The 13,806-nt window shown below is 40.4% G+C and overlaps 2 protein-coding genes across 2 annotated transcripts; both read left to right on the forward strand.

Annotated features, from left to right (window-relative positions):
* The first annotated feature begins 294 nt into the window (after positions 1–294).
* nek2 (NIMA-related kinase 2) lies at positions 295–3,941 on the forward strand. Its single transcript, XM_077552835.1, has 9 exons — positions 295–582; positions 907–1,124; positions 1,203–1,443; positions 1,517–1,599; positions 1,679–1,805; positions 1,887–2,118; positions 2,213–2,267; positions 2,653–2,726; positions 3,378–3,941. The coding sequence occupies exons 1-9, from the start codon at positions 487–489 to the stop codon at positions 3,554–3,556; spliced, it is 1,305 nt and encodes a 434-aa protein (XP_077408961.1). The 5' UTR covers positions 295–486; the 3' UTR covers positions 3,557–3,941.
* Positions 3,942–4,876: 935 nt separating this feature from the next.
* slc30a1a (solute carrier family 30 member 1a) lies at positions 4,877–12,199 on the forward strand. The gene is made up of 3 exons (XM_077553251.1): positions 4,877–5,694; positions 8,887–9,769; positions 11,260–12,199. The coding sequence occupies exons 1-2, from the start codon at positions 5,145–5,147 to the stop codon at positions 9,759–9,761; spliced, it is 1,425 nt and encodes a 474-aa protein (XP_077409377.1). The 5' UTR covers positions 4,877–5,144; the 3' UTR covers positions 9,762–9,769; positions 11,260–12,199.
* Positions 12,200–13,806: the final 1,607 nt, after the last annotated feature.

Below are 13,806 nucleotides of genomic sequence, written 5' to 3' on the forward strand. Positions count from 1 at the left end.
TTTTGGTTGTGTTCTTACCTTTGCTTAAATTTTTTTTTAGAGAGCTACTTAAAAAACAAGACTTCATCCGCAAAAACGTATGTGTGTTTATGAAAGGTCAACTGTTTTTGCACAAGATAAATACAGTACTGCGCATGCGACTATTTGGCGTACTCTAGTGGAGGGCTGGTGCGTTTACCGCTTTAATCTCGCGGTTCTTGGGCACAACCGTATCCTTGGCAACGTTGCCACGCCTACCCCTTCTCTAACCAATCATGACATCTCTTTCCTGGTGAGTAAACCAATCACAATCGAGATTCGTTTGCTACGCTAATTTAAAAACTGCCGAGTCGCTTTCTGTTTACCCAACAACCGCGAGCACACGGACACTTGCTGAACTTTTGACATCTGTTCAACAAACAGCCAAAGCGACGCACTTGGAAAAGTTAATGTAATGTAACATTTTAACAGAACTTTTGCGTAGTTCGCTTGTGTGACGAAAACAAGATGCCGTCCCGCATTGGTGACTACGAGGTGCTGCACACTATTGGGTCCGGTTCTTACGGAAGATGTCAGAAAATAAGACGGAAATCTGACGGAAAAGTGAGTAATCATTGTATTTTTTTTTTAAGTTAAAACTATTCAAAAATAAGGCTTCATGTCTGTTATGATTGGAGCACGTGTTCCAGGAAGTCACTTTATTCGAAAAACACGCTGAGCCTGTGACGTCGTCGAATTCTTGCGCCAATGCGCAAACTAGTCCCTCGTGTGCCATTTGTAACCTTGAAATGTCATAATTACACTAAATATGGTTTAAATAAATATCTAATTCGGGGTTGTACTTTTGTATGCGCCTTCTCCAAAGGTTCTTGTTAACGGTGTACGATTTTCCTCAAATTCTCTTACTCCTGTTTTTACTTGACCAAGGTTCTGGTGTGGAAGGAGCTGGATTATGGCACAATGGCCGAGAGCGAGAAGCAGATGCTGGTGTCGGAGGTGAACCTCCTGAGGGAGCTGAAGCATCCCAACATAGTCAGATACTACGACCGCATCATCGACCGCACCAACACTACGCTGTACATTGTCATGGAGTACTGCGAGGGTGGTGACCTGGCGAGCCTCATTGCCCGATGCATCAGGGAAAGGTGAATTTGTGGCCCTCGGTAATATGGTACTCATTTTAGAAATAATAAAAAAATATATTTTTTCTTCTGTTTCCGCAGACGCTATTTAGACGAAAAGTTCGTCCTGCGCGTCACGGCGCAACTCATGTTGGCGCTGAAGGAATGCCACAGACGGAGTGACGGCAGGCCCACCGTCCTTCACCGAGACTTGAAACCAGCCAACATCTTCCTGGACTTCAAACAGAACGTGAAGCTCGGTGACTTCGGCTTGGCCCGGATCCTCAACCACGAAACCAGCTTCGCCAAGACGTTTGTCGGAACGCCTTACTATATGTCTCCTGTGAGTTCTCCTAAATTTTGAATAGTGCCATTTTCGAAAAAGGTTATGATTGATGCAACGTTTTGTCTTTCAGGAGCAAATCAACCAGATGTCATACAATGAAAAGTCGGATATTTGGTCACTGGGTTGTTTGCTCTATGAACTGTGTGCCCTATCGTAAGTTTGCTTGATAGCATTTCCTCATCAGTTGCTTTGTTTACTATAAAGCTAAATAAAAAAAAAAATGTCTTTCCAGGCCCCCCTTTACCGCCTACAACCAAAAAGAGTTAGCCGTTAAGATCCGAGAGGGCAAATTCAACCGAATCCCGTATCGATACTCGGAGGAATTAAACACCCTGCTCAAGAAAATGCTCAACTTGAAGGTTCGAAATAACATAAATGTAAACATCCCATTAAGGAATTTTCCCATTGTGATTTATGCTGTGTGTCGTCGTCGCCACCAGGACTATCTGAGACCTTCTGTAGAATCCATCCTCCAAAGCAGCCTTCTAACCCAAGCAGTCAGCGAAGAGCAGAGGAAGGCGCAGCGGCTTCGGAGGCGGTCAGCAGACTCTGACGGCGCTTCTGAAAAGCCCACGGGATCGACGGCACCTTCTGTCGCAGAGCTCGGACTCCGAGAGCGGGCCCTGAAAGAGCGGGAAAAGGCGCTACAAGAACGTGAGGGGATGCTGGAGCGTGAGTTTGGTTTTCTCTTTGTACTTGCGGAGTCCACATGGGATTTGGTTGACGGGGCAATTAATTAATTAATTAATTTGCCCTTTGTTTACAGGACGAGAACGTGAGATGTGTGTGCGTGAACACCTCGCAGCTGAGAAACTATCAAGGTATTGATTCGGTTTTGTTGCGGGGCATTAGCGTAGTTTGGGTTAGCAAAGTAAATGTATAACACAACAAATCGATTTATTGCTAGTTTTTGAGTAAGCCAGTAAAAAGTGATTGTTCAAATATTACTTTTATTTTAAAAGTATCTCAATGTTTTTAAAAATGAAGATAATGTTTGATCGGTTTGTTATGTCGGGCCACATAAAACAATGTGGCAGGCCAGATCTGGCCCCCTGGGCCTTGAGTTTGACACCTGTGACATATAGTATGTGTGTGGATTGGGGAGTTTGCATGTCCTCACATAAAAAAAATGCATGTTATATTCATTGAATATAAAATTATTCATATGGTTGGATTTATGATCTACCCATTTATGTTTGTTTCCAGAGCTGAGAGTTTATTGAAGAATTTGCATGTGGAGCATCAGAGGGAGCAGGCACCCCTTTTTGATAAAAGCTTAGGTATGCACAGCCGATGAAGACCTCTGGACACACACACCAGCTTGGAAATTTCTGTATGATTTTATTCCTGTATATTTAACTTTTTTTGTAATAGGGTAAGTGCAATATGTCAATAAAGATTTTACCAAACTTGAAAAAACATTCACTGCCATTGACGGATATAGACGTCAAAAATGTATTTTAACTATTTCTATTAGTTTCACTTTTTTTTCCACTTTTGTCAACAAGAGTATAAAAACCTAGATTTATTTTTATTGTACATTTAGAACAGATATAAAATTTGTGATTAATCGTGAGTTAACTAGTGAAGTCATGCAATGAATTACAATTAAAAATTGTAATCGTCTGACGCCCCTAATTTTTAATAATCTTTTTTTTATTAGGGGCATCAGGCGATTACAATTTTTAATTGTTATTAATCACAAGACTAGTTAACTCACAATTAATCACAAATTTTATATCTGTTCTAAATGTACGGTAAAAAAAAATGTTCTAGGTTTTCATACTCTTAACAAAAGTGGGAAAAAATGTGAACCTAAAACAATTGTTTAAATGAATTTTTGACGTCTATAGCCGTCAATGGCAGTGAATGAGTAAAAAAAAAAGTAACTGAACTGGAATTTATGAAAAAATACTCTTTTGCTCCCCTAGATGTGTGGGAGCGGTACTCTCCGGGCAAGAAGAGGGTCCACTTTGCAGGCGCCAACAAGGAAAACCGTCAGTTGAATCACTCTGTGGCAATGACACGACGGGACGACACCGTCAGTCGACATGCTCAAATCCTGACTGATGTGGAGAAAGCCTGTCAGATCCTCGGCTTCCGCATCTGACAGCTGTAGCGGGACCAAGTGTAAATATTAGCAAAGTGCGATGACTACTGAGTGTAAATTAAACTTGTGTGTGTGTGTGTGTGCTATTTATAAAATTGTGTGCTTGTACAATATGTTGTAATTAAGCCAGATGTAATGATTAGAAGTCTCAAAATACATGTGACCAAACTAATTGGCATTAATGAACATATCAGAGGCATTCTTTTGTCAAAAATACCCCAAGGATCAAAAGTTGACACTTTCAAAACATCTTTTTTTTTCACCATTGTGAAATTGTATCACTATAGCGGGCGGAATAACTTGCAGCTCTGCTTACCTTTTGACTTTGACATGATTTGGCCGCCACGTCAAAGTGGTCTTTTCACTCTGCAACTTCACTTGGTTGGGAAACTCAGTGTTGGGGTGGTTATGTAAATCAGACCCACTTTTTAGCGGACGTGCAGAATGGCTTGCTCATTCATTTTTTTGAACCATTAAACAATATAAAATTAAGAGATATAAAATGAAATACAGCAAATGTGTTTAAAATACAAGAAGCAAGCTAATACGAATTTATAAAAAGCAAAATAAATCAAACTAATTCCAATACAGCATATAGAATACGCCTGTTCAAATACCTAAATGTGCCACAAGAGGTCACTCGTTTACCATAATTGTCCATTGATTGTGTCACCAGTTTTCCACTATCGTATTTTTAGCAATTCTTCTTAACCATTAGCGTAATTATTATTTTTAAGTGACTTCATTGGATAATATTTAGGACTACCCTCAAATTAAATGTAATTTCTACACCATAGTCAATGCAATGTAATGTAAAATGACAAACATGATTCGGGAGGTGTGGGAGGAAGACACCCTTAAACAAAGCACACGTCTAAAACCCATTACTAGTTTTGGTAATATGGTGAATCACCATATTATATTACATAATAGAAGAAGACGAACACATGCGTGTCAGTCGTCAAGAGCTCACGTTGTTTACGTCAAAGGTGTTACATACGTACATACTTTTGTAAGCTATGTCTATCGGTAAGTGTAGCTAGGCTTGTTGAAGTCATACTAGCCGTCGTTATTTTTTTTTATTTTTTATTTTATAGGAGTCCGTCTTACACGATAATGCGCACGTCAATCATCGCGAGACTACGCTCGTGTGGCGTGCGTAGCAACCACCGTTGCCCGGTTACTCTGTCCCACCCTTTTACGATGACAATGGCATCCAACCAATCGGCTTGAACCTTTTGTCCTCTCGTCCAATAGGAAACCGCACAGGGCGTGTCCTTTCCCCAATCATTCTGTGTTCCGTGTGGAAAGTTTACCGGCTCGGGTGCAAAGTTTCAGCCCGTCTGCAAACTGAAGCTAGGGAGAACGTCGGATCATGGTGGTTGAAGAGTCACTATTTCTCGGATGAGTTGTTATTCCATTCGAAGTGCCGCTGCCATTAAGGGGCAACTGTAGAGTGTTGTGTAGTACGGGGGGCTCGTATTGTCTCTCGGGCAGCCAGTTAGCTCGAGTTGTTAGCTCGGAGTTCATTCTTGCTAGCTAGCTTTGCAAGCTAGTTTTCCCCCCTTTCTATAATATCGAGAGCAAAATGGCTTGTGCGCCTAATCGACTGCGGCTGCTATGCATGCTCTCGCTGACGTTCGCCTTTTTCATCGTGGAGGTGGTGGTGAGCCGGATCACCGCATCCCTCTCGATGCTCTCGGACTCCTTTCACATGTTGTCGGACGTCATCGCTCTGATCGTGGCTCTGGTGGCGGTGCGCTTCGCCGAGAAGACCCAATCGACCGACAAGAACACGTTCGGCTGGATCCGGGCCGAGGTGATGGGGGCGCTGGTCAACGCGGTGTTCCTCACGGCGCTGTGCTGCACCATCGTGCTGGAGGCTATCGAGCGCTTCACCGAGGCCCGAGAGATCGAGCGGCCGCAGGTGCTCCTCGGCGTGGGCTTCGCGGGGCTGGTGGTCAACCTGCTCGGGTTGTGCTTGTTCCACGGGCACGCCGGCGGGGGACACGGACACTCGCACGGGGGAAAGAAGGGCAAAGGCGCCAAGTCTCACCGGGCTGGCAACGGGACTCCTGGGGAAACCAACATTTTGGTGGGGAACCACAGCACCTCCACGGACGCCTCTCAAACCATCGGTAAGCGAATCGGCGGAGGGTTTGAAGATTTTTGTGCTCAATATAAATAAATAAACTTTTAATTTTTTTTTAAAGAGAGAGACCTGACCAAACTCTCACAGTCTCGGTTGGTCACCTGCAGTTCCACTAGCGGCCTGTAGGGTTTGGCAAATGGACAGATGGGCCAGGTCACTTTGAGACTGTCAAAAATGAAAACAAAACATATTAACACATATATATATATATATTTCTGTGTATGGCGTTCTTAAGTTAAAATAATACATTTTTAATATTTAATCAAATATTTGTCATTTTTACATTTAATCTTGAAGCTAATTTTACTTGAATTAACTACTCTATTTAATAAAATACTGTTGGCTATATAGAAATATTTTACTATTATGGATTCATTCATAAATTAATGGTGTCATGTCATGCGGGGTAAAATGTGTTTAATTCTATATGTATTTAATATAATAAAATAACAATACATAATTCAAATAAATAACAGTAATCCATTCTCAGTGTTAGTAAGATGATTAATTAACTTAAATTTTAAAAAAATATTTTACTTTTTTTTCAATACAATTAATCAATTGTCAATGAGAGTAAGTGTTCAAATCTTTGGAAAATTGTTTATTCGAAGTCATAAATTATGTACAGTCTTTTACCTATAGTTATAAATATGAATAAAACAACGGCAAGTTTTTGTTTTTTTACACATTACATAAGTCACAGATAATGACATCCATATCGGTCAGGCTATAAAAATAACTCATTCTCATAATTAATTTTTATTTTAATATAACAAATAAAAAATAGTTCATAGAATAAATACAAATATACTAACATTTCTTTAAACCCAGAATCAATTAACCCACAACAAATAACAAACAAAAGTATTTGTATTTTGAAAATGTATAAAACTATATAATTTACCCCCCAAAAAATCCAATCCATTAAAATCAATTCACAAATTATTTAATGTGATAAATGAATTGAAAAAATTAAATAAATACATTTTAATTATTCAATCTTAGGGATTTTTCTATATTTTCAGAAGTCCGGCTTGAAGAACAAAGCAGGGCTATCTTTTGCCCTCTGGCCATATTTTGCCCCTGATATATACTCTCACTTTTAAAGAAGAATAAAAAAAGATATTAATTTTTTTTTTTTGCTAAACTAAAGGCTCGAGGAAAAGCTAGAGTTTTTTTCTGAAATTGGTGAAGTAAAATTCATGTATAAATGGTTAATCGAGTTATTGTAAATGGGGAAAATATTCGTAAAATATATAAATATGATATATTTATTGGCCCACAAGCCACAGGTTCCCCACCCTTGCCTTTGATTGAGCATTATGTTCAAGTTGACTGCCCCCCCCCCCCACCTCCCTCCAACAACGCTATCTTCATAGTCAGCAGTCCACATTGCATAACAGTCCAATCTATTTCCTATTATCCTATTCAGAAACAAGCGGCCTCATGATAGTTGTCTGTCTTTTTAGTTTCGAGGCGTGTATCGTTCTTATTCGTTTTGGGCCCTGAAGGGTTAAATCCATTCCCAAGGCCCAGGTTTCTCCCCCACACGCACTGTTTGGCCTTGACATTTTCAATAAATGGAAACTGCTTGCACCCCTCCTCCACGTCCCTGGTAGCAGTTACTGGACCGTACATCAGCGTAATGGCGGCGTCAACGGCCAGAAACTCACACCATTAGCTGCTGATGAACGAGCCGCCATTGTGTGAGAGATTGAGGCAAACCGTTTCTCACCCACCTTAATCAATGATTGGATTTTGATCATTAAGAAACGAGTAGTGTATTTAAATTCTACTCTAAACGGCCAGGGCTTTTATTTAGCTCAAGACAAAAAAAGAAAAAGTTATTCCTCTGTGGTGCCCAAAAATATTGCGTGAAAGCTGAAAAACACAAAATACAGTACATCAATTTAAACCCAACAAACATGTTCTTAGCCAAGAATTTTTGTGCCTACAGCATTTTACTCTGATTCATGACCATAAAACATTTCTTCTCTTAGCAACTTGACTACCCAATAAAAATGGACCGTCTGCCCATTTTGGGTCCTGATTGGGTTTGATTAAATGGTGTCCCCAGAGAGTCTATAACCCACACAAACAAACTCTTGTCGGTGAATTTTGGGGCACATGTGGACACTCCGAACCAACTCACACCCTCCCAAATGAAGACTGAACGGCGTTTCTTTTTCTTTTTTTTTTTGCCAGAATGTAAACCACACACAATTCTTCACATAACCTGCACTATGTGACCGCAAAATATGCCCCGGGTTTTTTCCTGCCATCTTGTCAAACCTGATTTGATTCAGACTCCAATTTAAAAATGGATGCAGATAGATTGTAGATCTAAAAAAAAAAAAAAGAAGAAGTATGAATAACTCATTTAAAAAATATATATTTTTATTTTTTATTTTTTAAGTAAACTATTCTTTAAATGAATTAACAATTTAGTTTATATATGAAAAATTAAATATTCAAAAAATGTCAGAGTCTACATTTTTAAGTTAGAAAAAGAGACACAAAAGGTAGATGAAAAAGTTTTAAAATATTACCAAAAAATGTCCACACACAAAAAAGACTAAAAGCAGAAATTTACCATAAAATTTCATGAAATTGCAAAAAAAAAAGAAAAAAAAGTGAGTTTTAAAGTTTGAATTTGAAATTTAAAAAAAAGCTGAAAAGAAAATGTTCAAAAAGTAACCATAAAATGTCCCAAGAAATCCCGAAAATTACTATAAAATGTAATTGGAATTTCCCCAAAAGTCAGAAAATTGATGTTTTTTTAAAGGAAGAAAAGAAAACATTAAAAATGCAACTATAAAATGTTTAAAAAAAAAACAAAAACAGATGAAATCCTGAAAATGACCATAAAATGTTCACAAATTTTCCCCAAAACAATGCATTCAGAAAATTGATAGCAGAAAGGCAGAAAAAAAAGAGGAAAAATAGAAGAAAAGGAATCTCAAAAAATGGAATACTGCACATTTTTCTGTTAAGGTGCACCTCTAATTAGAACTTGGGCCCTCAGTAGATTAGACGCACTGTTTTGTTCATCATAATCGACCCTAAACCGATTTTTTTTTTTAACTTATTTGGCTTACTTTTGACAGTAAAGGTGGCTGACCCCTGCCCTAATATACCTCTATATGAACTAACTCGGAACTCTTGCTTTCATCCGCAGACTTGAGCCCCAAAGACAGCGCCGAGGTGCAGATCAACGGCGGCGCTCAGTACGACGAGATGGAGAGCGAGCACGGTTCGTCGTCGCAGCTCAACATGCGCGGCGTCTTCCTGCACGTGCTGGGCGACGCCCTGGGCTCGGTCATCGTGGTGATCAACGCGCTCATCTTCATCTTCGTGTGGCAGCCCTGCAACAAAGACGAGATGTGCGTCAACCCGTGTGTGGACAGCCACGCCAACGACCACTACCACGGCAACCACACGCTACTCGATCTCATGGAGGTCCCCACCATGCCCGCCGCCAAGATGGCGGGCCCCTGCTGGGTGCTGTACTTGGACCCCACGCTTTGCCTCATCATGGTGTGCATCCTGTTGTACACCACGTACCCGCTCCTGAAGGAGTCGGCCCTCATCTTGCTGCAGACGGTCCCCAAGCAGATCAACATCCACCGGCTGAACGAGCGCCTGCTGAACCTGGACGGCGTCCTGGCCATCCACGAGCTGCACGTGTGGCAACTGGCGGGCAGCCGCATCATCGCCACGGCGCACATCAAGTGCCACGACCCCACGTCCTACATGGAGGTGGCCAAACGCATCAAGGACTTCTTCCACAACGAAGGCATCCACGCCACCACCATCCAGCCCGAGTTCGTCACCTTCAGTTCCGAGTCCCAGGACTCCCTGTGCGAGCTCTCCTGCCGGACTCAGTGCGCGCCCAAGCTGTGCTGCGGCACCAGCGACAAGCAGAACCCCGCCGGCGAGAAGAAGGCGGGCGGCGACCTCAGAGTCACCAGCGGCGAGAGCCAGGAGCCGGCCGCCGTGCCTCTGGTGCAGCCGCAGGTGATCGTCACGTCGGAGGTGGAGTCGTCTCTGTGAGAGAACCGGTAAGGCGGATTCGGCGCCGTCGGGTAATATCGGCACAATGGCGCCGGTGTTTTTCAACCTCGAGTCTTTTGTCACAGGCCTCCGCAAACCATGTATCGTTGTCCAAAAAGTGACTGATTAGTTTGTTTGTTGTTAAATCGAATTTTTCGGAGTTACATTTTTCGGATCAAAAATTGACAAACAAGCCATAAGATTGAGTTTGATTTTAATATTTATTGTCCCATACATTTAGTAACAAGCATCCTTAACTCATTTACTGCCATAAATTCATAAATTGTAATTAATCGCATGACATCATTAGTTAACTCGCGATTAATCACAAATTTCATATCTGTTCTAAATTTACAATAAAAAAAATCTAGGTTTTCATACTCTTGTTAAAAAAAAAGTTAAACTAATAGAAATAGTTCAAATAATTTTTTGACGTTTATAGCCGTCAATGGCAGTGAATGAGTTAAAACTATATTTGTCACGACCAAGATCACGATCCATCAAACGTTCCATAGTTTACATGGAGCGTTATGTATTGTGTAAAACAGTTTTACATTAGTGTTGAACAAAAATTTATAAAAAAAAAAATTAAAAAAATCCCTCAACACACCTCTCATGCACTCTGGTTGGGATCATTGGTTTAGAGCACGGGTTCTAAATTAATTTTCATCTTGGACCACATTGTAAATCTGGTTTCGTTTACAGACAATTTAATTGTATATATTTTTAACAATGAAATCAATCACACCCAAATAAGCATACTATTGTTAAATTTATGCTGAGAAGAGAAAAAGTATGCTTGTAATATTTGTACGAAATTCACAAACTGGTTCAAATTGTTGCAAAAGCACATCTTCAGTTTTGGACAAAATGCACATTGATTAAAATAACGCTTCAAACGTGTTTGTCCGTCTGGTCGCAGTCTGGACTGATTGTAGCGGCTAACAAGCATAACATGGTTTTAGTTGGGCCGATTACCGTAATCGGTTGATAGTAGCGCTTTTAAAATTGTTGCCACCCAAAAATATATATATATATATATATATATATATATATATCTTAACCCTTTTTTTTGGTGGGGGTGGGGGGGGGGGGGCAATTTTAGAAGCAATTTTTTGCAAATTTAAATACTAATAGACAAAGTATTGTAAAACAGTCAAATTTTCTAATTCAGTATTTATAAAGTGTTAATGGACCAAAAAAATATTAGATTAAATATATATTGTTTCATCAAAAATCTATATTAGTTATGCCTTGTTTCATTATTTTATTTTTTACTAATGATTGTTACCAAATGTCCTGGTCACCAATCAAATATTCAAATCAAACTGCACTGCGGGCTGTTTTTCCTAATTCTAAGCCGAAAGTGTAAATATGAAAAATCTATTTCTTCTGTCAGATTTACAAAAACAACCAAATGAGTTACTTTTTCGCATGCCAAGTGAAAAACGAAACAAATGATACACACAGATTTTTCTCCTCATTGGTGGCATGTCAGGGTCGGCTGTCTTCGGACCCTTGTGCCATGATGTTGCTGTGCCAAAGCTTCTCTTCGGGATCTCAAAATGTCCTCCACAGCACACGTCGCGCTCCCTTCAGCCTGTGGACTTATTTCGTGTGCATTCTCTGAATCCCCCGACCCCTAAAAATGGAGTATTGTATTGCTTAATTAAGTATTTAAGTTATTAGAAATAATCGATTTCACTCTGTAGATGCTGCTTCTCTTTTCTCTTTGGCCCACCATCTATGCTGGTAGTTAGATTTTTGGCCGTTTTGGATACAAAACTGGATTTTAAAAAAAAAATCTCTTAGCCTGCCTTGCGCTCACTGAGTGTAGTCGACGTAAACTGCAACTACGCGTCCGCATTCATCGAAGATTTAATGCATCCGGTCGCTAAGAAACGAGCCCCGCAATGTCGCCAGTGGGCTCCTGATGACGGCCAGTCGTTAATTTGGCGGCGTTCCGCCGGTGCTCAAGAGCTCCAAGGTGCCAGAACTTCTCAAGCATACAAACCACTGTTCGAGGGACTCGTCATGCAGTTTGTCTGTCCGCTGCTTTGGACGGCCGAGCAACCAAGAAGTCCTTATAGTGGCCTTGAAATTGTCTTTAAAAAAAAAAAAAAATCACTCTACTTTTTGTCAAGGTGCAATTGAGAATTCCACTCCTGATTCAATGTGTATGCAATGTAAACAAAATGTGCTGGGAAATGTATTTTGATGTGTTCCTTCATTTTTATAACGTGCAGTCACTTCGACACTGTGTCTCTCGGCACATTTTTGTGGCTATATGTGAAAAATAAAAGGTTTTTTTTTATTATTATTATTTTAGATATGAAATGTCAGCTGATGTTTTTTTGATATGTTATCTACAGTTGCTGTACACTGTGTCATCATGAGACAAAAATATATGGCTGTTTGGTACAGTTGATGAACTCAAACGTGTCTCTTGCTCTTTTGTATATTCAACAGGGATTGCATAAGAATTAATAGAGAAATGTCTGAACTTTAATTGGTGCTATTTAAAGGCAATTCAATTTAAACCAAGGCTCATAACAAAATTTCTGTCCTCTGCAACTTGAGCCACATCAGCTAAACTTTGATGCGCTAAGACAGTTTGTCTTGTTTTTAAGATGGCACAACTCAATCAGAATTAGTTCTCAAACATTTTTACCTGGTTAAATTAAAAAACAAAAACAAATCTTCAGGCATCTGTTTTTTTCCCCTCCTCAGGAAAAACAAAACAGGTTTGCCAAGATCAATACCATCACGTATTACCAAAAACAATTAAGAGTAAGTAAGCAGAAGCCCGAGATGCTAACTCCACACAGGGATGCCTGAGCCAAGATTCTAATCCAGAAAAAGCAAAGTAAATAACGACAATGTATTATTTTAAACATTTGTGAGTCACTGATGTTTAATGAAAACTAAAACAACTAAAGACTAAAACAATATGTTCTATGCGCCCACGGAGGAGGCGATACTTCCGGGTTTTTACGCATCCACTTGAGTTTCAGTTTCCGGTTTGCGACGTGTGGGCCGCGTCCCAGTACTTACGCTTCCGCCTTTGTGCCCCTCGGTTGCGCGTTCCCGTTGACGGGTGCGAGGCTGCGAATGTGTTAGTGTCTGTCTAAGTGTCCGAAGCATTTCAGATAGCCGAGACGCCCTCCCGCCTATGAGCGGGAGCGCGCGGTTGGGGGGGCGCAGGTGTGGGGGTGCGCGTGTTGGAACGCGGCCAGCAGTGGCCGGAAATGACGCTAATGTGTACAGCCCGGAAGTCCGTGGCATCTACCCCATTAATATAATTATGTCATCACAGTTGTTTAGGGCTCAGATAAAAAAAAAAAAAAAACAGTTTCAGTTTGCAGAAAGTGTCAAAATAGCCACTCCCTTAGGTATATGAAAACAACAGGTGAGTTTTGCTGCTTAATTCATATTCCACAAACAACATTAATCAGAATGTTGTGTTTAGACTAGTGGGGTCACATAGAACATATTGTAAATACTTTTTTTGACTTGACTTCCCTTTTAAAACAAATTTGAAAAAAAAATACATGCTATTATCTTAAACTAAAGCTAACTAAAACTGTCGTAACTATAATTATATAAAAAATCAGTTTGGTATCTGTCACTTAATTTCATACATGAGCTTTTGGGGTTTGTTTTAAACATTTATTTCTGTATAAAAAAGAATGACAAACAATCATTTGGAAATTGTAAACTACAAATGAAGTGGCCAAGCGCATCAAGACCAGGACTTATGTGGGGCCGCACATAATGTTCATGCCAAAAACTGCCATGATTACAACTGTAGGTCAGCATCTGCTACAGCTGACGACGGGCGGCCACATTGAGGCAGCGCGGGGGGTGTTGGGGATCGAGGGGTCATTACAAAGGCAACATGCGCACACACGGCTTTACCCAACATTCCTGTGTGCTGCTGTGATGCACTCGTTTCATGTTGTCCGCGCATACAACGCGCTCTCTGTTCACAACAGGTGTTCTTTGCACCTTGCCTTCCGGCTATTGTGTACGTGTGCAACATGAA

This window comes from Vanacampus margaritifer, chromosome 19 (assembly GCF_051991255.1).
Source record: "Vanacampus margaritifer isolate UIUO_Vmar chromosome 19, RoL_Vmar_1.0, whole genome shotgun sequence".
Lineage (NCBI taxonomy): Eukaryota > Metazoa > Chordata > Actinopteri > Syngnathiformes > Syngnathidae > Vanacampus > Vanacampus margaritifer.